Source organism: Vulpes lagopus, chromosome 24, assembly GCF_018345385.1.
Source record: "Vulpes lagopus strain Blue_001 chromosome 24, ASM1834538v1, whole genome shotgun sequence".
NCBI classification, from domain to species: domain Eukaryota; kingdom Metazoa; phylum Chordata; class Mammalia; order Carnivora; family Canidae; genus Vulpes; species Vulpes lagopus.
Window position 1 is genome coordinate 29,557,415 of NC_054847.1, and position 21,900 is coordinate 29,579,314.

General features: G+C 38.9%; 1 protein-coding gene across 1 annotated transcript in view; it reads left to right on the top strand.

Annotated features, from left to right (window-relative positions):
* The window catches only part of ACVR2A (activin A receptor type 2A), an 85,305-nt gene extending 64,265 nt beyond the window's left edge, over positions 1-21,040 (top strand). Inside the window, exons 5-11 of the mRNA XM_041739758.1 lie at positions 4,865-5,008; positions 6,901-7,044; positions 8,092-8,237; positions 10,158-10,272; positions 13,047-13,185; positions 16,288-16,418; positions 17,290-21,040. Coding sequence (XP_041595692.1) covers positions 4,865-5,008; positions 6,901-7,044; positions 8,092-8,237; positions 10,158-10,272; positions 13,047-13,185; positions 16,288-16,418; positions 17,290-17,484 — 1,014 coding nt within the window. The 3' untranslated portion in view covers positions 17,485-21,040. The remainder of the gene's footprint in view (positions 1-4,864; positions 5,009-6,900; positions 7,045-8,091; positions 8,238-10,157; positions 10,273-13,046; positions 13,186-16,287; positions 16,419-17,289) is intronic.
* The last annotated feature ends 860 nt before the right edge of the window (positions 21,041-21,900 follow it).

Sequence of the window (21,900 nt, forward strand, 5' to 3'; positions counted from 1 at the left end):
TGTTCTCTATCAGTATCTGAGTGTCCTCAGACTGAAAAATATGTGTGGATACTTGTTCCCAGGGCCATCACTGCTTGACTTCTTCACTCTCACTGTGGCTAAGTCAGCAATGGGCCTGGCCTGTCATATGTTCTACTTAATTCTCACTTCTTTTATTCTTCCCCTGTCTTGTTTTCTTCCCCTAGTATATTGTTTCTGTTGCACGCACAGACACTAGAAACATTTTTATATTATGATTCTACTCTCTTCCATGAAAAGGGAATGAAGCAGTTCAAGAAAGAGGAGGTTTTAGAGATTCTTAACAAAACTGCCAGAGTGTGGGCTGAGGAACTTAGTCTAGTTACATAAAAAATTTTTTTCTGTGCTGCTTCTAGTCTTTGTTAAAGGCAATACTGCCCTCTGGTGTCCAGAAGCCAATTCCACCCCGTATTTTCTCCGTTTGTTTTACTCCTCCTGTTTAGACTCTAGAACTTCTTAGAAAAACAAGTAACGATTATTTAAGAAGTTGGTGTAGTTTATTTGCTAGCTTGAAGTTCATTGGATCAGGTAATTTGGGGTCATACTAGAGTCATCTACACAATAACATCCCTAATCTGAAAGGTAATATCCAAGTTTTTTGTTTGTTTGATATTACTTTCCTCTGTTTATAAGGAAAGTGTTCTCAGTTCTTATTTTAAAAATATGATACATTGGATCATTGCCAACTTTTGAAAAGCTAAATCATTATTCTCCCTCCTTCACTTTTGTAACTGATGTGTCATTTTTCATTTCATTCTGGATATAAATCGTAATTTCTTTTGCCTGTGTTTTTTCTTCACAAGCACGCCTTTCATATAATGATAGAGGTAAGATGCATTGATGTTTGTTTTATGGTTGTGGAACTTTTTGTGGATGCATATTAAACATTTTGTTCTTAGATTTTTGTTGTTGTTGCTTTATTGTGCATCCTTTATGTTATATATTTTTTTTTTACCACTTTTAGTATTGAAAACATGATTGATTTGCTACATATTATAATAGTTTTTGGTTTTCAAAGAATTGTTAACAGAATTTATACTTATCTGAGTTGGAATGTAGAAACAGCGATTTTAGTTGATTAGATGTTAACACCTAATGGCTAGTATGTCACTAGCTTAAATGTCAGCATATGTTCATTTTTACCAGGAGCTGACTCTCTGGTGAAACCCATTATCCTTTAATGTGAAATCTGTATTTTCAGATAGTTTCTTTCATCTTTAGCCTCCTTAGCAAATGGGCTAGTTAGAGAAGTTTAAGTTGATCTTTTGCTCTCTAGAGATTGAAGGCTCTATTTTAGATTAGAATTCACCCTTCTCATTTGAGAACTCGGAAGAAATGAAATTATCAGACTGCGTAGCAGCTCTTGACTTCTGCTAATTAATTGTGGTCTTGATTATATTAATTCTGTTGGGTAGTGGTGTTGGGATGGGGGCATGGTTTTCAGTGATTGCCATTGTTATTTCTCAACGTGATGTCTTCTGATGCCATAGTTTTCATATACAGATGGGTAAACGAGATGTAATCAGAACCATGTTCTACTTCATGTGTTCTTAACTGTGCAGAATAGCTTGGGGATTGCAAGACAACTGGAGACTTAGGAAAAGTTTTCAGGAATTCCATGGTCCTTACCATTGATCCCCCAAAGCTGATTTTCTGTGTAGCAGGGCAAAGTCATGTTTTATGATAATATCAGAATGTTGCTGTCATTATGAAGTCCAAGTTCAAATTTGTCTCCCCAGGGGTTGATACATTTTCAAGGTGTAACTCTTTATTGCTAGAATCAAGTACAGTTGACCCTCGAACAATGCAGGACCTAGGGGTGCTGATGCTGTGCACAGTCAAACCTATGTATAAACTTTTACTCCCCCAAAACAAAACTACTAAGTTTTGTGAGTACTAACACAAATGCTTGATTAGCATGTATTTTATATGTTATATGTATAATATAGTATACTCTTAAAGTAAGCTAGAGAAAAGAAAATGTTGAAATCCTAACGAAGAGAAGATACGTTTACAGTACTGTATTGTATTTGTTTAAAAAAAATGCACATAGAAGTGGACTTCTCAAGTTTAAACCCATACCTTTCAAGGGTAAACTGCATTGACTTTTTGTGGGTAGATTATGATGATGCTCATAAACTGCAAATAATTTCCAATATTCTCAGCTGATAAGTAAAAGCCAGATATTAGAGATGTAGTTAAAGCTTCCTATAAGTTTTAATGAAGAGCTGAAAAGTATGACATAGAACATTCTAGTAATTTTTCATTAAAAAAGCAAAAAGGTATCTTAATTGTCATTATGTATTTTATATACAGAGTTATTATCTATATTTTAGTTACTCATTTTTGAGGCTTACCTTTTAAGTATTATAGAATGTTATTTAAAAATCATACCATTTCTAAAAGCTTTGATATTCTATAGGAATGTGCCTTTGTAGTCCTTTCCTTCACACTTTAAAAATTCACCAGTATTTTTCATAACTGTAAACTTTTTATTTGTAAGTAATTTTGGTAACAATCTGTTTTCAGGCTGTTGTGATAGAAGGTTGAATAATGGTAATACCATTAGGATAGTGGTCTAAGATTTTTTACTGATGATGATAGCTTAGAAACTTGCCAAAGACTTGGAAACTTATGGGAACCTTGAAGTTTATTTGTGCATTTGAAAAGTATTCAGAGATCTTTTTCGTCTAAATATAGACAGTGAAAGTTATTGTATGTTTCCTAAATTAAGGTTAGCATTGTATTAAAATTATATTTTGGACTGCTGACATAGTCTTAATTTGAGATGTGGATTAAGTCCTCTGAATCCCGTATTATAGACTGAATCCTCTCTGTGTGGTTGGTACACTTTAGAGCAGAGAATGGGTAATGTTGTATGTTACTGAAAGATCTTATCAATTTATATAAAAGTCATTAAAAATCTTAATGCTTAAGAGCCATTTTATTTTTTACCTGGTTATTTTGCCTCTTCAGCTTTCAGCTTTTATCTGCATACTTTAGTTTTTGGTAACCTTGCTTTGAAAGCTTGACGTTTATGACTTCATTCTAAAGAAGGGGGGAATCCTTGATTTTTAACTTCGTAGTTATTCAAATATTTCAGATTGAACTTCTCCTGTCAGCATAGTTATTTTATGCAGTTATCTAATAATTCTTGGACTTTGTGCATGACTTCCTTTGCCTCCACAAAGCTGGTTTTCTACCTTTCTCCCTCCCATTTCCACATCCCCAGCAGCAGCATACTCCTGTCACTAGCATCTCTTACCAGTCATAAGTGACCAGTCAAGCAATGAGGTAGGGTGGGTTTAATTGTGATAAAACCTCTCCAGAATTCTTGTGTCCCTTCCCACTGAGGATCATAACTTTAGGGGCCACACTTCTCACAGATTTATATCTGATTTTCTGGACTCATCACTCTTTTAAACGAAAACACTCTTTAGCTCCACTATGACCTTTCATCTTTTGAATGTGTGAAGGAAAAGCAACTTTTGTAGATACTTTAAAAATAAATATCTGAGGTTGAAATGAGTCACAAGAAGTTTTCTAGTTTTAAAATATTTTATTTTAAAATAGGAATTCTCCAGCCATTTTATAAAGATTGCCTGAAAAAAAATTGCACCTTTGTCCTCTTTAATATTGTGCAGTGTTTCTGTTTTTGAGGGTCTTTCTAAAGCAGACGTCAACTTTTTCAAATCTTGAATGACGCGAGTGGGCTGAATAATGTGTGAACAGAGCACCAACAGTTTTGGGGCAAGTAGGAGAAGGGATTTTGTTTTGTAAGAGGGGATACAAGGGAGAGAGATGCGTTGATGCAGGGATGACATACCGTTTCCAAGCGACTTAGATGCCACCCAGCGTCGCAGTCTCTATTACTGTTGCCACAGAATTTTGGTTCTTCGTTATACTCATTATGTAGCCCTTTAAACACTTTCTCTGGAAGCTTTTCAAAAGGCTTCTTGCATCTTGTTTCAGTTGCAGATACTGAACTCTGATACAATGCTTCCAATGAGGGGTTGCCATTCTGCTCTGTAGAGGAAGGATGCCCTTGTGTTTTATAAATGTACGCCTATTTATATACTATATTTGCTCCATTTTCAAGATTAACTATAGCAGTACACTTCTTTTTCATTTATCTTATCTACTACAATGACCACTCATTTTCTGGATTATAATTTGTACTTTCTTTGCCAATCAGACTAATAATTTTTATCTCAGGTCAGTTATGGGATGTAATTATAAGCAAAGTGATTGTTAATAGGTAGAAAAATGAGAATGAAAAGAACAGTCTGACCGTTAACATATTTCTTTCATGTGCTTTGTATTTGATAGACTTCTTATCTGCAGTGTGTTTGAGAATGACTATGTGCATTTCTGAGATTACTGAAGAAAAGATTTAAAGATAGTCATTGTTTCAGAAAGTAGTGGATTTTGAGGAGTGTTTTCCTTTGAGACATAGCCATAATTTGCTGTTGCCGACACTTTTTAAAGTCCTCATCTTCTAATGAAGTACCAACTGGATGAAACCATTGAAATACTGTTAGTAATATCCTAAAGGTCACAGAAAATTTTAGTCCAGGCAATTAGTGAGACTGACTCAAAATGATTTGAGGTCATTTCTCCTGCTGTACTACAAAAACTCCCAATTCAAGTGACTTCGCCTTAGGATCACTATAAATGATTAGCAATGCTCGAGAACTCAATTTTGGCAAGATTGAAGTTAGTGTCATTTGTATGTGTTTCCTGTTTCTGTCAGTTGATTCCTTAGTATACTTACAATTTCTTCTCATATTTAGCATTGATCTGTATCATGTGCCGCTTTCTAACTACTGTTACTGTTTATCTGTAGGACCCAGGACCACCCCCACCTTCTCCATTACTAGGTTTGAAGCCACTGCAGTTATTAGAAGTGAAAGCAAGGGGAAGATTTGGTTGTGTATGGAAAGCGCAGCTGCTCAATGAGTACGTGGCTGTGAAAATATTTCCGATACAGGTATGGTATTGCATCCTTTTCATCTGCATCTATTTTGTAAAAGATGCAACTGGCTCAATTATCATAATGCAGCAACAGTCTGAAAACACAAACTGTTTCAGTTCAGGGTGGTTCTGTGATACTAAGGAAAGAGTTAGCCCTTTTGTCTGCCTTCTCATTTGAGGAATGGAACTCATGGTAAAGCAGTCATTATGTCTGTTTGGAGCAGTGGAATTACGAACATACAGGAGATCTTTTGTCAATAAAAATACTATGGAAATGCAAGTGAAGATGAGGGTTCCAGTTACAGACTTTCATTGGTTAACTTTGAGTGTCCCATTAACAGAAAACAAAGAGAAGAATGAAAGAACAGCATGCTAGTTTTAGAATTGTTTAGCATATATTACCAGACTGATTCATTTTTTTGTCTTACTTTGAGAGGTCATGTAATCATTTCAGGTTTTGTTGGTGAATTTTCAGAGGCAGTGAATCAGGATTCTGAATAATTGGTTCACTGCTGACTTTTCTTTTAAAGGGGGCTCACCTCATAAAACCCTGGTCTCATGCATCTCTGAGCTGCTCTAATGTTTTGTGCAAGTCCATCAGTTGTATAGATCTGTGATGATGTCTTCGTCTCTGTCCCTTGCTTTATGCCCCCCCTCTAGCTAATGCCTTGTGTGGTGTTGCAGTCCCAGTTGGCTTTGGTGATGCGGGCTCCACCACTGTATCTGCACAGTGGATCTTCCTCATTCCAAAGTTATAGAATCAGTTTTTGTTGTCTTAATATACCTAGGTTTTATCTTTCTTGCCTCTTCTAAAGCCTCTTATAGTCTGTGAAGAAGGGTACTACCTTTCTTTTTTTTTTTTTTTTTGTAGTGATGCAGATTCTTTAAAACTATAGTTCTCAGAGGAAGAGTCTAGTCTGTTCTGCTAAGATTGGCAAATTCAGGGCTCTTTTTCAATTGTGGGAAGAAGCTTAAAAATTAGATAAAGACCTTTGGATATTAACATAAGGGTAACAACAGCAAGAATAGCAGTAGCTAATATTTTATTGAGTGCTTCTTATTGTCAGGTAGAGGTGCTTTACATAGGAGTACTCAGTAACATGTGCCCATATATTACCCATAGATACAAAACAACATTCAGTGTACGTATCATACAACAACCCTGTGGGACAGACTGTAGTCCCCATTTTGCTAGTGAGGAAACGGAATGATCATGTCACTTGGCAAAGGTTCTTAAGATAGTTTGTATCCAGAAGGTTCCTAACCATTATTATTATGGTGCTTCCTGCTTTCAGTATTTTTCCATTGTGGAGAGAAACTAATCTTTTCTAAGTAGACATGTAGTAGGTGTGGGTCAGTTGCAGGCACAAATGAGTATATAGTGTTTTAAATTATTGTATTGCCTTTTTATACTCTGTTGTGCTCTTATGGACTCTGTAGGGTAGTCTCAACATTTTGTTAAGAATGTTTGCTGTAATGTTAGTCTTTGAACAAAAAAATTTTTTTTCTGTCGAGATGAAGTCCTTCTACCTGAAATTCTTATCTCAGGGAAACTGTCAGTAGAGTGTGTCGCCATTGTTAGATACGGAGGTGCAGCATTTCTGATGATAACTCCTATATTTACAAATGAGAAACACAGAAAAGTATGTTTGAGGGAACAGGGCAGGGCAGGCATTTGTCATGGATTTGTTACCTTATTGTCAGATTTCTTTTATGAAAAAATAAGCCAAAACCAAACCAAATAACTTTTTCATTTTTATTTTAAATTTTATTTATTTTAAATTTAGCCTTAGAATCTACTTGAGTAGATTTTTTTTAATTTTTAATTTTTGAATCTACTTGAGTAATCTTAGATATGGTTTATTTGCCTGTGTTCTTTGCATTACTATTCTTTCTTTTTAACTCTAGGACAAACAATCATGGCAAAATGAATATGAAGTTTATAGTTTACCTGGAATGAAGCATGAGAACATACTACAGTTCATTGGTGCAGAAAAACGAGGCACCAGTGTTGATGTGGATCTTTGGCTAATTACAGCATTTCATGAAAAGGTAAAACTACTTTCCATTTTAACTCAGGAAAGTCAGGGCTGGCTTACCTACTTAATGTTGGCTACAAATCCCTCAGACTGATTTTTTTCTGGGAATAGTACGTCGTTGTAGCTAGTTAATACATATAAATAAAAAATCCTTTAAAGATAATTTAATACAAGAGCAAAGATGGCACCTTTTTCACCCAACCTTCTACTCTCATAAAACCAGTCTTTTGTTCCTTATTTCTGGTGCTGCAGTTTTCCTCTTACAAATAGCCCTTTCAGTGTAGCTGGTGCTTTGTGATTTTCATCCACCATTCATGATCCATCTTGATTATGTGGTTCATTCTTTAGCTTGAATTGTGTTTCTTCAACTCTTTAATCAGTGTAGTCTTGTGACAAAACTAGAGTCAGGAGATTTATCTAATCATTTTTAAAAAAGATTTTATTTATTCATTTATAAGAGACACACAGAGAGGGGCGGAGACATAAGCAAAGGGAGAAGCAGGCTCCTTGCTGGGAGCCTGATGTGGGACTCGATCCCAGGACCCCGGGATCACGCCTTGAGCCGAGGCAGAGGCTCAACCGCTGAGCCACCCAAGTGTTCCGCTTTATCTGTCACTAATTTGTAGAGTAATTATCACCAAAACACAGTTGCTATTTTTCTACTTTTAGAGATAGTATGGAATAACATGTTAATGAAATAGGAAATTGTGTTCTTCTTGGCAATCCGTGTCATCGTTAGATACAAATGGCTCTTGGACTTCTCTAAATTCTTGACCAGAAGGATGGCAGATTCTGATGTAGTTGTTTATATATCTTAATTTTGTGTTTTCCTAGTCCTGTGATATAACTAACATCTTAAGATTAGACGTATTCCATTCTAGTCAGATATTTACTATTGTGAAACTTGAACCATTCCAGAAAGATTGCTTTTTTGGATATCATTATTCACTAAAAGTAAAGATATGCTGCCTCCCATCTCTTGAAAGTATAGAGGAGAGTCTCCATGTCATACAGCTTTTATCCAGAGCATAAGTTGTTTTTTTCCTCTCCTTTTCTTTAGGGTTCACTATCAGACTTTCTTAAGGCTAATGTGGTCTCTTGGAATGAACTGTGTCATATTGCAGAAACCATGGCCAGAGGATTGGCTTATTTGCACGAGGATATACCTGGCCTAAAAGATGGCCATAAACCTGCCATATCTCACAGGTAGAGCTCAATTTATATTATTTTCCCAAATAATTCAGTATTTGTTATTTAAACTTTTAATTTACTGTGCAAAATTTATTTTCCCCCTAATTACCTAATCATGCTAGTGGAGGCAGTTGGTTTTCATTTGTTTTTCAAATTAGCTTTGAGATTGGCCAAGAAGTATTTTGGATAATATATGGATTAGTATCATTAGCAAAGTTTAATTCTTGACCTGTGTTTTAGTTTGTTTCATTTCTGAAAGCATGGTTAAGAATGAGAGTGTATTTTGTCTATCTCAAAGGAAAAAGAAATTTGTTTTGCTTCAAAACATGACTTACTTTGGTGATAATTATACGATGAATTCAGGAGAGACTTTGGGTATTTGTTTTCTTGTGTTTGTAATGGCCAGGTGACCATTACCTCAGTTAAGGTGGAGGGAAGCATCATTTGAATGAGTCTTAACTGTCTTTATCAGTGAAGCAGTAGTACTTAAACCCAATAGTTGTCAGAACCACAAAAGGGAAAATGTTAGTTCTTTAAACATGGGATCAGTTTGCCATTGTGTATTCAATTTAAAGATAGTTGCTTTAGAAACAGACCCATAAATACAGAGGACAAAGTGATGGTTGCCAGAGGAGAGGGTGGGGGTGGGCGTGGGCGTATAGACAAAATGGGTGAAGGGGAGTAGGCTACAAGCTTCTAGTTAGGGAATAAATAAGTCATGGGGTAAAAGGCACAACATTAGGGAGTGTAATCAGTGGTGGTGTATGGGAACAGTAGCTGCACTTGGGTGCACACAGCATATAGACTTGTGGAAACACACTATGTTGTACACGTGCAACTAATGTAACATGTCGTGTGTCCGTTATCTACCTCAATTAAAAAAAGAGATGGCTGCTGTACAGGTGGGTATATGCAGCTTCATTAAGCAGATAATTGAGTGCCGCCAGGTGGTGTTCATCCTGGGAGGCATTAGTTTAATCCAACTCTAATACAGATTCTGATTTGGCAAACCTTGAATGACTTCTCCTCAGAAATAGCCCCCCATTTTTCTCACTTTCCTGCAGAGTGTTTCTTCTCAGATTTTTGCTCCCCTCACCTAGTCCTATAGGGCACTCATCCCTTTGGCAGCCCAAAAGGTTATTAGGAGTAGGGTTCCTAAAAATCTTCTGAGGCTAAAGTGGATTGGTGTTTGTAGCATCGCGTGTGTCTATGGTGCTCTGTTCCATGGTTGGTCTGTGTACGTACATCCAGCCACCGCTCAGGGCAGCGATGGAAGTAGCTAGAGGATAGTAATCTCTAGGATGAACCAGTTGATGCTAGTGTGTAGAAGAGAATATCTGATTGCTTTAAAACAGTTACTCTTTTCAGAACACTGCGATCCAGCTGGAGCAGTTTATATTTTTGGTGAAAATTTTCGGTTATACATTCCAGAGTTGCTTTTCTCCAGTAAGGCTTTTGAATCGAAGAACCACTAAAATAAGGGACCGTTGTAATATGTAGGCCTGGACCCGTAGGCAGAAGGCCTCCGTTCATCTTATTTGAATATTCTTTTAACTTAGTTTCTTAAATTTCACTTGCTGTGGGAGTTTCCAGCTATAAACTCGGTAATATTTGTATTACCTCAGAACCCCAGCAGTTTTATGACTGGTAGGTAGGAATGACATAGATAACATCTAGGCTAAACCGTGGTTTTGGAATAGCAGCTCTTTAGAAAACTGCTTTATGGAGAAAGTTCCTTCTTATTGTCCACGTTACGAGCAGGAGTGGTCACTGCCCTTGTGCTTCTGGCTGTATGGGGAATGTACTCGTTCTTCCCCCTTTTTCCTGTGTATCCTACTTCTGTAGTGTAGTCTCCTCCTTTCCTACTTTCAGTGAAATTTTTAAAAGATAACTTGTTTACGATTAATTTCAATACTTTATCTTTCTGTTCGCAAGGGACATCAAAAGTAAAAATGTGCTGTTGAAAAACAATCTGACAGCTTGCATTGCTGACTTTGGGTTGGCATTAAAATTCGAGGCTGGCAAGTCTGCAGGTGATACCCATGGACAGGTAAGGATTGTAACTGCATAAACTGTAAGAAAAAAATAATCTTGCCCCATATTATCTGAGAATGGCATATCTGGATGGAGTTGATCTAAAATGACTGTGATGGTTATTAAATCAGCAACTAATATCAAATGACACTCTTAAAAGTAGTATGTTAAATCTGCTGAGGAAGACATTTTCATCTGGTGCTGAAGGACTGTTAGGAACACAAGTGGCTTAGACCAGTCAGTCCGTAAAACAACCTGGACACATGTCATGGATTCTATTTTTAAAACTAATCAAGTTAGTTTACATAGACCCCATTCGTAGGGTGCTCTCAGTATTAGGGCAGTGATTTTGTTAATTCTTTCGTCCTCCTAAGAGGAATGGCAGGACAAGGAAAGACTGTTCTTGCTACTGTGTGTTAATATCTATTGTCTGATTTTTCCACACAACAGTTAGTTTCTCGCTTCTTGGTCTTCAGTGCTTCATTAACTCTTTAACCAACTTTACCGCTTTTCTTTGAATTCTCTCCAGAGTTCAGAGCACTTGCAAAGCCCTGAGCAAAGAGTCTAATTACTCTATCGAGCCAAAGTCTGCACAAAGAGCTCTGAACAATGGGAATCTTTAAGAAAGCCACCTAGGAGAATAACATTATCCCTACACTTTATTCTCAGAAACTGTGAGGCGAGGAAAGGTGCTTTCACTCCTACAAGATCACCTTATATTAAGAAAACCAATTGGACCTGAGAGGTGACGTTTCCTTACAAAATTGGCATGATTATTTCTTCCTCTTTTGAATCATGGCAGTTATTTGGTTATCTAATTCTCAGCTTTCATTTTTCCCAGTATGGCCTATTGACCTCCAAGGATAGTTGCTAAGGAATCACAGCATAACAGATTTTGGCAATACTGATTGATGGTATAAGCATTTAGGTTTCTAGCAGTGGTCAGCAGTCATAGTTCTGGTAAAGTTGACACTGAATGTGTTTGGGAAGGAAGGCAGTCTTGTGGAGATAGGAGATTGTGCGGGAGGCCTTGGGACAAACAGCCGAGCTGGTTGTGTGATATGCAACTCAGTTTGGGCAAGAGTTAACCCTCCGGCACCTACCTCATAGAGCCTCTTCTCCCATTTTTAAAGAAAAAATTGGACACTACTGCCCTCGGTTGGTTTACATGAGGAGGTAAAAATAACACATCACTGGCTCCTTGACTCTAGATTTCATGGACCAGAACATTTCTTTTCTTATTTTTTTTTTAAGATTTTATTTATTTGAGAGGGGGAGAGAGAGCGCATAAGCATGAGCAGTGTGGTGGGGTGGGGGGCAGAAGGAGAAGCAGACTCCTGCTGAGCAGGGAGCCAGACATGGGACTGGATCCCAGGACCCTGGGATCGTGACCTGAGCTGAAGGCAGAGGCTTAACCACCTGAACCACTCAGTGCCCCAAATCAGAATATTTCAAAATGCATAGGACTCTACATTTTATATGTTGCAAAGAAAGAGCACTGGAGAAAAAGATTTTTATCTTATCATTAATTTATAAAAGAAGGGACATTTTACACTAAGAAGGTAGTTGAGTAGTCACTTCATAAGAAGAGTACTTTGGGTGACATACATTTATGTTTAGGAGAAAAGTCAACTTTTGAGACCTGCTGCTTGCTTTCACTACAATTAGTTAAAGGAGCGAGTAAATAAATAAATAAATAAATAAATAAAACCAAAAAAAAACCTATTTTTTTTTCTTTAAAGCGTTCTTATTAAATCTTATTAAATGAATTTAAAACTTGAACTTTAGAGTCTTAGTGATCTGTTCCTTTTTTTAAGACATTTCCATTTTATGTGTGTTTTCAGATAATTGTCTAACTTCGAGTCTAGAGATCAGTCATCTGAGGATAGAGCTTTTTGGAAATACCATTATCTGGGCTGCTCCCTAGATCTCCAAAAGCTCAATTAGATTGGGATCCACCCAGCTTCTTACAAAAAAATCTTAAGCATTCATATATGAATATTGTCAAGCACCAACCAAAGCTAGCTATAGTAGCTTAGTAACCATAGTTACAATACTAAGAAATACCAAATTGTTAGGGACAGATATAAATAAAGAATGCCAGGACAGAATTCATGAATAAATAAATATGTAGACTTTGTGGAAATAGAACTTTAAAAAGTTTATCCATCCTTTACTTGGCTAATTCTTTTTAAGTTTTATGTAATTTTTTGTTAATACAAAGAAAGAGAAACCCTCAAAAAGGGGTGTTTTTTTTTTTTTTTTTAGAGACACATTTCAAACAGGATGCAAAGGTACAATTGAGAACTATAGGGTTGTTTGTTTTTGTTTTTTGCCTTTGTCTCCCACAAAACCGTTGTTTTTTGTGATTACTTCCAGAAAGGGAAGAAAATTCTAAGCCAACCCAGCATGTCTGTTGGTGTATTTATTAAGTGTATCCAGAAAGGATCTCAGTATATACACTGCTTTGTTCCTTGCTGTACACGGTTTTTGGAAATCTTTCGATTTCAGCCCAGATTTACCTCCTGTTTTTTAAGAGCCGCGTAGAACTCTCTGTAAGAACTCCCTACCTCCCTACCGATGGAAACTTCCCGTTCCCAGTGTGTTGGCTGTTGTTACTTGAAATTAAATACAGTGCTCCTGGACTCTCTAGTCTGGTGGTCACAGCTTGGTGACCTGGCCTGATGGGATCGCAGACCACACTTGGTTTTGATTCTTTTTACAAAATCATAAAATGTTAGTTCATAAAGTTAATGAATGAGTACTGTTTGCTTTCAACATCTTTTTCAGGTTGGTACCCGGAGATATATGGCTCCAGAGGTATTAGAGGGTGCTATAAACTTCCAAAGGGATGCATTTTTGAGGATAGATATGTACGCCATGGGATTAGTCCTGTGGGAACTGGCTTCTCGCTGTACTGCTGCAGATGGTAAGGGAAAATACATTTTTTTAAAAAAGATATGCCAATGTATTGCCTACTGCACATATATGAAAAGGGATGATTACACTCAAAGGTAATATTTTAAAGTACAAAAACTTTTTCTGAAGTAGACTTGAAGAGGTAGTAGCTTAAAGAGAATTCAGGAGGCGGAGAAGGGCAGGCTGGAGAGGGAAGGCATGGGCCGTGCCAGCCCTTTACCACTGCCGGGCGTTTTGCACTGGGCACGTGCCTTTAGTTTATTTCCTAAAACCCTTCTGGAGGTAGTTATTATGTTAGTTTTACACATGAGCAGTTTGAGGCTCAAATTTTAAGTAGAAATTAAGCTGACTGCCAGTTTCAAGGTGGTAAATGGTGAAACCTCGATTTGAAACTCAGATCCAGACGTAGGGATAGGACGGCTTCCTTGGTGGGTCCTGCAGCTCCTGCCTGACCCCGGTCGGTTCCCAAGGCCGCTTTTATGGCAAGAAGAGATAAATGAAGAGTTGGGGGGTTTTCCCTCCCAGGACACTCTGGGCATCACTCCCATGATGCCAGCACATACCCGACCCATTGACCTTAGTCCGTTCTCCGTGATTAAGCAGGTCCGTGGTATACCACAGCTTAAGTCCTGCCTCCCTACAGCCTTGGGGGTCCGAGCTGATGCAGACGTCATGATGAACACGAGTTACACTAGTTACATTCTGTAGCACACCTTGGCTCTAAAGGATTCTTTGTTATGTAAGTCCTTGTTCAAGTCAATAAATATTTGCACTGATTGATTATAAACTTATAGATTGTGTTCTGGGTGTGACACAATTACAGTGTGCCAGGTTCTGTCTTTAGTGCTTCTCAGAAGGTCTCCATCCTCTTCACTTGTGTTACGGCACCTTTTTTTGGTATGAAAATAGGAGGCAAACATCTTGACAAATGTAAATTAGCTTGACCCCTTTCTTTTAAGTTTATAATTACCTAAAAACTCCCTGCAGATTGTGAAGAGACCATAAGGACCATAGAAGAAATTGTGTAGAATTTTTTTTTTTTTTTTAAGATTTTATGTATTCATGAGAGGCAGAGACCCAGGCAGAGGAAGCAGCAGGCTCCTCGCAGGGAGCCCAGGAGCCCGGGAGCACACCCTCTGGGCTGAAGGAGGCAGATGCTCAGCTCCTGAGCTGCGGAGAATATTTAAACCAATGTATCTCACGCTTATAAGAATGCTTTGTTTTCTGCACCCTGTCATTGGCTCAGTGTAGGACAGACCACCTCTGGTGCATGAAATTTGGGGCTACTGTGCTCTTAAAGGGACCTTAGTAGAGGGAGAGGTGCTCAGGAACGGACAGCCATTCATTCTCCTAAGATTGGAGGTTTGGCATGGCGTGGACGTAGACCTAGGAGAGAGTGATGCAGTTTGGAAATAATCCTAGCTTGGAAGTCTACAGGAAGAAGAGTAACTGTTCCACGTAGTTTGGCTCAAAGTGGAAGAGGAAGTACGTTTATTACGTGCATTTATGGAAGCAGCAATAGTTTGGATGGCAGGAATTACGGGAGAATATGCTTCCTAAGAACTTGGGCTGGTGATGTGGAGGATATGCCAGGCCCTGCCCGGACGTAATGTCTAGTTCAGCTGAGGGCAGGACCTAGATCCTGGTCTAGCTCTGCGCTCGGTACGCAGATCTTCAGGAAGTGACTCTGGACGGGCGTCATGCCTGAGGAATGCAGGGGTGTCACTGGGGTTTAGTGCAATGAACGTGCTTTGTTGTGTGGTAGAAGGGTTAGCTGGGAAGTTTTCATGACAAATGAAAAGGACATCTGCTGCTATTTCTAAAATGCTTGGCACGTGCTATAAATACTTGACTGCAGAGTCGGGGATTCCTGACTCTTAGGTCAGAGGTTAGGGCGGGAGGGAACAGTGAACGTTGAGAAGTGAGGGCTTCGATGGCTAATCGTGGACGGGTAAATTCAGTGCCTCTCAGACTTTCATGTGAACCAAACTCCTGACAAAGTTCACGTTTGGACCCAGCAGGTCTAGGTTGGGTCTGGGGCCTGCTGTTGACGTGGCAGGCAGGCTGCCAGTCTGTGCCGTTGCTGCCGAGCCGTGGGCTTGTCAGACCCTGGAGTTGCTGGAAGTGCCAGAGCAGAAGTGGACTCTCCAGGCATCAAAGGTTCTTCCGCTTGCAGAGGGTGGAGCTAGAAGTCCTCCTTCAGGACTCGTGGTTTCCAGCCTCTGTTCTGTCCAGGACTAGGAGCGTCTGTACACGGTTTAGGCCTTTATAGGATACAGGTCCTTTATAGGAAACGGCTCTTTAGTGACGCGTTTCCATCAAGGGGAGACTGCAGTGATGGAAAAGCACAGACTTCAGCATCCTTCAAAGATGGAGCCCAACTCTGCACGGAGCAGCTGCTGCCCTCGTGCACGTTACGGAACCTTCCTGGGCTGCTTTCCTACCTGTAGAATAGAGGTAATGTCACCGTCACTCTGCAGGCAGGTGGAAAATGGAAGCAAATAACATGAAAGGTTCCTAGTCAGGAGAAGCGCTCGTTACGTACGCGTGTAGACGCGGAACTGCATGTTCCTATTGGAGTATGCCTGAGAAAATAGAAGCCGCTTATTTTGTTGAATAAATTGTCTGTTGAAGGCACATTCTGAAGACTTGTTGGGAACCGAGAGTAGAATTGTGATTTTTAAAAAACTAAATATTTTTGGCAGGTTTTGTGAGGGCAGAGGTGGGACTCTGAGGCACGTAATTCTTTCTGCAGAATGTGCAGGGGGCTAGGGTGTGTCCCAGTGAAGATGGGGAGGAGACGGCCCCAGACGGGCAGACGGAGGCTCCGCTGTGGACGGTCTGGTTTGAATTGTGGGAAGTACTGTAAGGGGTATCACGGCGTGGACTCGCCAACCATGATGGCGCCCGTGGTCCTGTCCCGAGGGGAGGTAGGCATGCCTCCCAGACCGGAGGGGCAGGGTCCTCGGCCCTTAGCAGGCTGATAGGCCGAATGGTGGAGTTTTCGGTCTGCCCCGTCCTTACCGCCTGCAGCAGTTGGGAAAAGGTGATACGGAGTGTTTCAGAACGTCAGTAAGATTTGAATTAAAATGATTTCCCCCCTCCATTTCAGGACCTGTAGATGAATACATGTTGCCATTTGAGGAGGAAATTGGCCAGCATCCATCTCTTGAAGACATGCAGGAAGTTGTTGTGCATAAAAAAAAGCGGCCTGTTTTAAGAGATTATTGGCAGAAACACGCTGTAAGTTACACAGTTAGCTTTTCATTTGAAATTCCAATCAAATGCTTTTTGGAGGAAAGATTTGCACACTTCTCTTCTGGGAGGATTTTCTGGGGAGGTTATCTTCCTAGAGGGTATTCGGTCTAGAGTTCTGTAAGCAAGAGTTTTAGGGCCATGAGGGAGATGGTGAAGTCCTAGAACCCAAGGGGCTCGCACTGCTGTGGTCTTGTCTGTCTGGAAAACTCCCAGGGAGGCGAGTGCCTGACCCTGAGCTTGCGGGTAGGTGGGGGACCTCGAAGATCAGCAGCTTCCCAAGCTAAAAAGTGAAGTTTTCCGCTCTCCATGTTTTGATTTAGGATTGGACTATGTTCAGGTTCTTCAGAATGCTCTAAAACTAGAGATTGAGGTAGGTGAATGGGACACGACTGCCCTCGGTATTTTGGTCCAAATATAACTGGAGACGGATACAAAGCAGATAATCTCCAGAATTCTTTTGCAACTTTTTTCTATTTAATTGCAAAGCAAATGCTGGTATTAACTAAGAAAACAATAAAAATTGGTTAAAAAAAAAAATTAGCCTTGGTTTTGATTGAGCCCAGTTCACGGGTTAGCCTCAAACTGACCTGGTTTATAAGTAATGGGACAAGGGTTTTTGGAATTAAAAAACCCTAATAACCTCTTGGGACAGTCTCCAGTACTGTAAGAAATTTTTTTTTCTTGGTGCTTTTCTTCCATTTCCCACATACAGTAGAGACAAGTGAATGTTGACCTAAAACATCAAACTTGGCTAATCTTGCAACGGACAAAAATAGCCATTTCTTTATGGACATTTTATTGTCTCCTAATAGAAACAGAATTTGCTATGGTGTTTGAATATGTTTTTCCTTTTTAGGGAATGGCAATGCTCTGTGAAACGATAGAAGAATGTTGGGATCACGATGCAGAAGCCAGGTTATCAGCTGGATGTGTAGGTGAAAGAATCACTCAGATGCAAAGACTAACAAATATCATTACCACAGAGGACATTGTAACAGTGGTCACGATGGTGACAAATGTTGACTTTCCTCCCAAAGAATCTAGTCTATGATGGTGGCACCATGTGTACACAGTGAGAAACGGGACTCTGAACTGGAGCTGCTAAGCTAACGGAACTGCTTACAGTTTATTTTCTGTGAGAAATGAACACGGTGTCCCCTGGACAGGTCAGAAAGAAGACCCTCGTTTCAAAATGTGGCTCTGGGAGACGTCCAGCATTGCCCGCAGCAGACGCCAAGGACACGAGACTAAGGAAAGCTGCAGACTCTATAAAGAAACTTTTGAAAATGTGTACATGAAGAACGTAGCCCTCTCCAAATCAAGGATCTTTTGGACCTGGCTAATCAAGTGTTTGAAAACTGACATCAGATTTCTAAATGTCTGTCGGAAGACACTAATTCCTTAAATGAACTACTGCTATTTTTTTTTTAAATCAAAAACTTTTCATTTCAGATTTTAAAAAGGGTAACTTGTTTTTATCGCATTTGCTGTTGTGTTTCTATAAATGACTATTGTAATGCCAATATGACACAGCTTGTGAATGTTTAGTGTGCTGCTGTTCTGTGTACATAAAGTCATCAAAGTGGGGTACAGTAAAGAGGCTTCCAAGCATTACTTTAACCTCCCTCAACAAGGTATACCTCAGTTCCACGGTTGCTAAATTATAAAATTGAAAACACTAACAAAATTTGAATAATAAATTGATCCATGTTTTGTAACAAGGTATTACAAATTCACTGTGTTATTTAAGAAAAAAAGGTAAGCTATGCTTAGTGCCAACACTAAGTGGCCATTCATAAAGCAGTGTTTTAGCTTTTCTTGTGCTAGCTTGTATTTAAGGAAAAAAGTGCTGTTTTTGAAATGAAAAAATGTCATTTCCCCCTTTCCTCCCATGTTTTAAAGCTTCATCTTCTATCCAGTTCCCAAATTATTGCATACTTACCTAAGTATTTTTTTTTTTTAGGTGTGCTGTGTTTGGGGAATATTTGAAAATTTAAGCATGATTTAAATTTTTTAAAGTGAGCTGTGACACTGGAAAGCTCTTCATTTTTATTCTTTTAAAATAGATTTTTTTTTCCTATTTATATGTGTAGAATTGTAGTGTATTTCTTTTCACCAAACAGTGTGTGGGACATTCTTGATCACTGTTTAAGGATCACCTCAGGAAGTGTCATTACCCAGAATTCCTCACTCTCTGCTTTGAGACGCGTACCTTTATCACTATATTTCTGCCTGGTGCCATCTTGTCAGAGTAATATTTGAGGTCTGTGATCTGTAGAGAATTATCCTAGGATAGAGGTTTTAAATTCTAAGCACAGATTTCAGATGTTACTGCTTTAAAACAAATCAGGGACAACACGTTAAAATATGCAATGACATTTAGAGGTAACCGACGTCGACAGAGGTAAGACCGCCTAGCCTCTTGCCTCTTCCCGCAAATTGCTTTGACAACCAGGATTCTTAGGATAGTTCATGCCTTATCCTTGATAAGAAAACAGAAGCGATGGTAGGTAGGTGCCAAAGTGCTTTTCAAAACAATACTGCGTTAGAATATGATTGGATTGTTCCTCAAATTTATGTAGGCCAAAGTAAAACAGTAATTTCCTGAATTTCTAGATTACTGACCAACAAATAGCCAGTATTATGCTATGTACTTTCATCAGGTCATTTTAAAATCCATACATTAATTTTATAAAAGGATTTTTTACATGTCACTATCAGGAGCTCACTGTGAATGTATTATCTTCAAATGGCTATTTAACCACACAGTACACTACATTTTACATATAATGTGCACTTAATCTCTGGGAATAATAAATTATTTATAAATAATGCATAGGTCAACACACTCTAAAGCAGGGAGGGAAAGACGAGTAATAGCATTGTCGTCTGTGTGCCACACACCATCCAGGACGTTGTGCTCTTGGGTCGCACGTGTACCCAAGTTTTCAGTGTATTCCTAAAATTCCCTTTTCGATGTTGAGTTCACCTCTATTTCAAAAAGTACTTGACACCTCAGTTTCTTGATTTGGCTTTACTTCCACTCTGAAACTAATCAAGATGGAAAAGTGACAACGTTCACACATGGAAATCGCCAATCTCCTGTTCTACACATTTTAACCCTCTTTCTAAAAGTAAGGAAAAAATCAAATCAAATCAAAACAAGGAATATTAGGATGAATGTTTGGCTTACGTGAGCACTAGAGATAAATTTTATAAGATCAGTTATTCAAAAGATAGTTTTCTCTTCATGTTAGAAAAAATTTTTAGAAATCCTGGGTATCGTACTTAACTCTAGCTAACCAACTTTAAGACGTGTATCCTTTTGAAAACTATATTAATAGGAAAACACTTTTTATAAGCAGTAAAATAAGAATGTTCCAGTGACTACCTGTCCTGACACCTAGTCTTGTTAAAACTTTCATTTGCAGGGCATTTTCGTGTTTGGTTTACAGTCAGCGCAGAGTGGGCAAGCTCACAAAAAGTTTGAGCTATGGATACTAAAAAAAAAAAAAAAAAAAAAAAAGATCAAAGAATGAGAAAAACAATGACTTCTTTGTTTTGGGGTGCACTGAGACCCCAGTAATTTTTTCCTCATGTGTATGGTGCTCCTTATGATTCGTCTTGTATTTTGCCTTTCTGATACCCATCAGGACTGCTGCTCTAACTTCCACTCTTTACCTTGCCCAAATCTCCGTGTACAGAATGCTTTATGATCAACTGCCATAGGACTGATGGATTAACCAGTGTTCGGCTTTACTCGGAGTCTATGCCCTGCACAGCTCTTGTATGTATCTTAGATGCTAGGAAGTTTTTAGCATGTGAAGTGTGACTCTTGTTTGAATGTTTATTACAGGTACCTTGTGAATTCCAGAACAGAGACTGTGCCTCAAAATGGTTGGGCCCATGAACCTGCACTATCTTTCATGGTGATGTTTTGAAAAATACAATCAGGAAAAAAGCCCAACAAGTTTGGAATTTAAAATAGAATCCTCTATCATGAAATTTAAAAAGAACCTCTCTTTCTCCTTTCCTCAATCCTAAAGTAACAGCTACATTTACGTAACATGCAGGTGGGTAGGGAAAAAAAAACCCTGGCTGGGTGAGAAGTTCAAGTGGAATTAAAGTGATTACTACTTAAAAAAAAAAAAAAGCTTCTCCACAAGTATTTTCCAGTTTCTCTTTTTTACCTTTTTAAAACATTACTTTTTAGAAACATTTGGTATAATGTGCATAAAATTATTTACCGATTTATGGGCAAAATGATACAAGTAGCATCTTAATTGAACATCATTTACCTCAGATATTCAACCAGCAGTACATTTTTTATGCAGTCTCAATCCACATCCTATTTGTTACCTCTCAAAATATTGGTAAGCAATTATTTTAGCTTTACTCTGTATTTCTTGTCAGTGTTTTGGGCACAGGTTGTTGTACTACTGTCAAATTGTACTTGCTATTTTTTTCTGCAAGTATTTAACAAAAAGCTAAAAAAAAAAAAAAAGCCCCATAAAACCCCACCTTGAATAAGTGATTGTTAAATATTGTACAATAAAATGTATGCTATCCCCATTCCACCCCCGAGTTAAATAAAAAAATGAATATGGTATGATGTTTATGCAGTTTTTCTTTAGCTGTACATACATTTTTTTTTAATAATAAATTTATTTTTCTTAAAGAGGGAACAGCAGCTTTATCGTTCATGGCAAGGCTCACACCTTGACACCGGCAAGAATGGGGACAGTGGTGAGAGAAGGCAAGCTGGTCGAGGCTGGGGTCCCCCCTTCAGTGTCTAAGCAGACGGCTTGCCCCACGAAGGCTATTAGTCCTGCCAGTTCCAGGAAACCAGAGGCTGGTGCGCGTTAGTTACCTCGTGTTCCTACGAAACTGAAAACCCTGGCTTAGAGAGTAGTCATCACAGATACAAATTCTATTTCCTAAGGATGGTAACTAATTTACTGACTCAATGGAAGAATTCTGGTATTTGCACTTAGGGGAAGAGTAACTGTTGAGGAAGCTGCCGTCCATTTACATTTTTAATGTTGCTAAGGCTTTTGTTTATCTTGTGGCTTTCAAAGGAGAGTCCGGGATGGAAAGCCCCCATCCCCGCGGTGCGGTGGGAGCAGTGTCACAATTCACACCAGGGCGATTCTCAGTATTTTTTTAGGGTAAACATGAAGGAAAGAACATTTAGGTAACGGTAGTTTGAAAGACCTGCACCGCCTTCTAAACCAAGTGAACACGCAAACTATGGTGGAGCGTGCGCTGAATCTCTGCCAAAGACTGAAATGGTCTCCCGCAGCATGTCCTGCACAGCAGGTTCTCGGGGGAGTTAATACACAGCATATACTCAACACAGACATTAGGACCAGCCAGTTTTAATTCCCCAGAGCCATTCAGATGCGTGTATGCGCGAACCGGAGGTGTTCTGAGGAAGCTCCTGCTTCAGCAAGGGTACTCGGAGGGG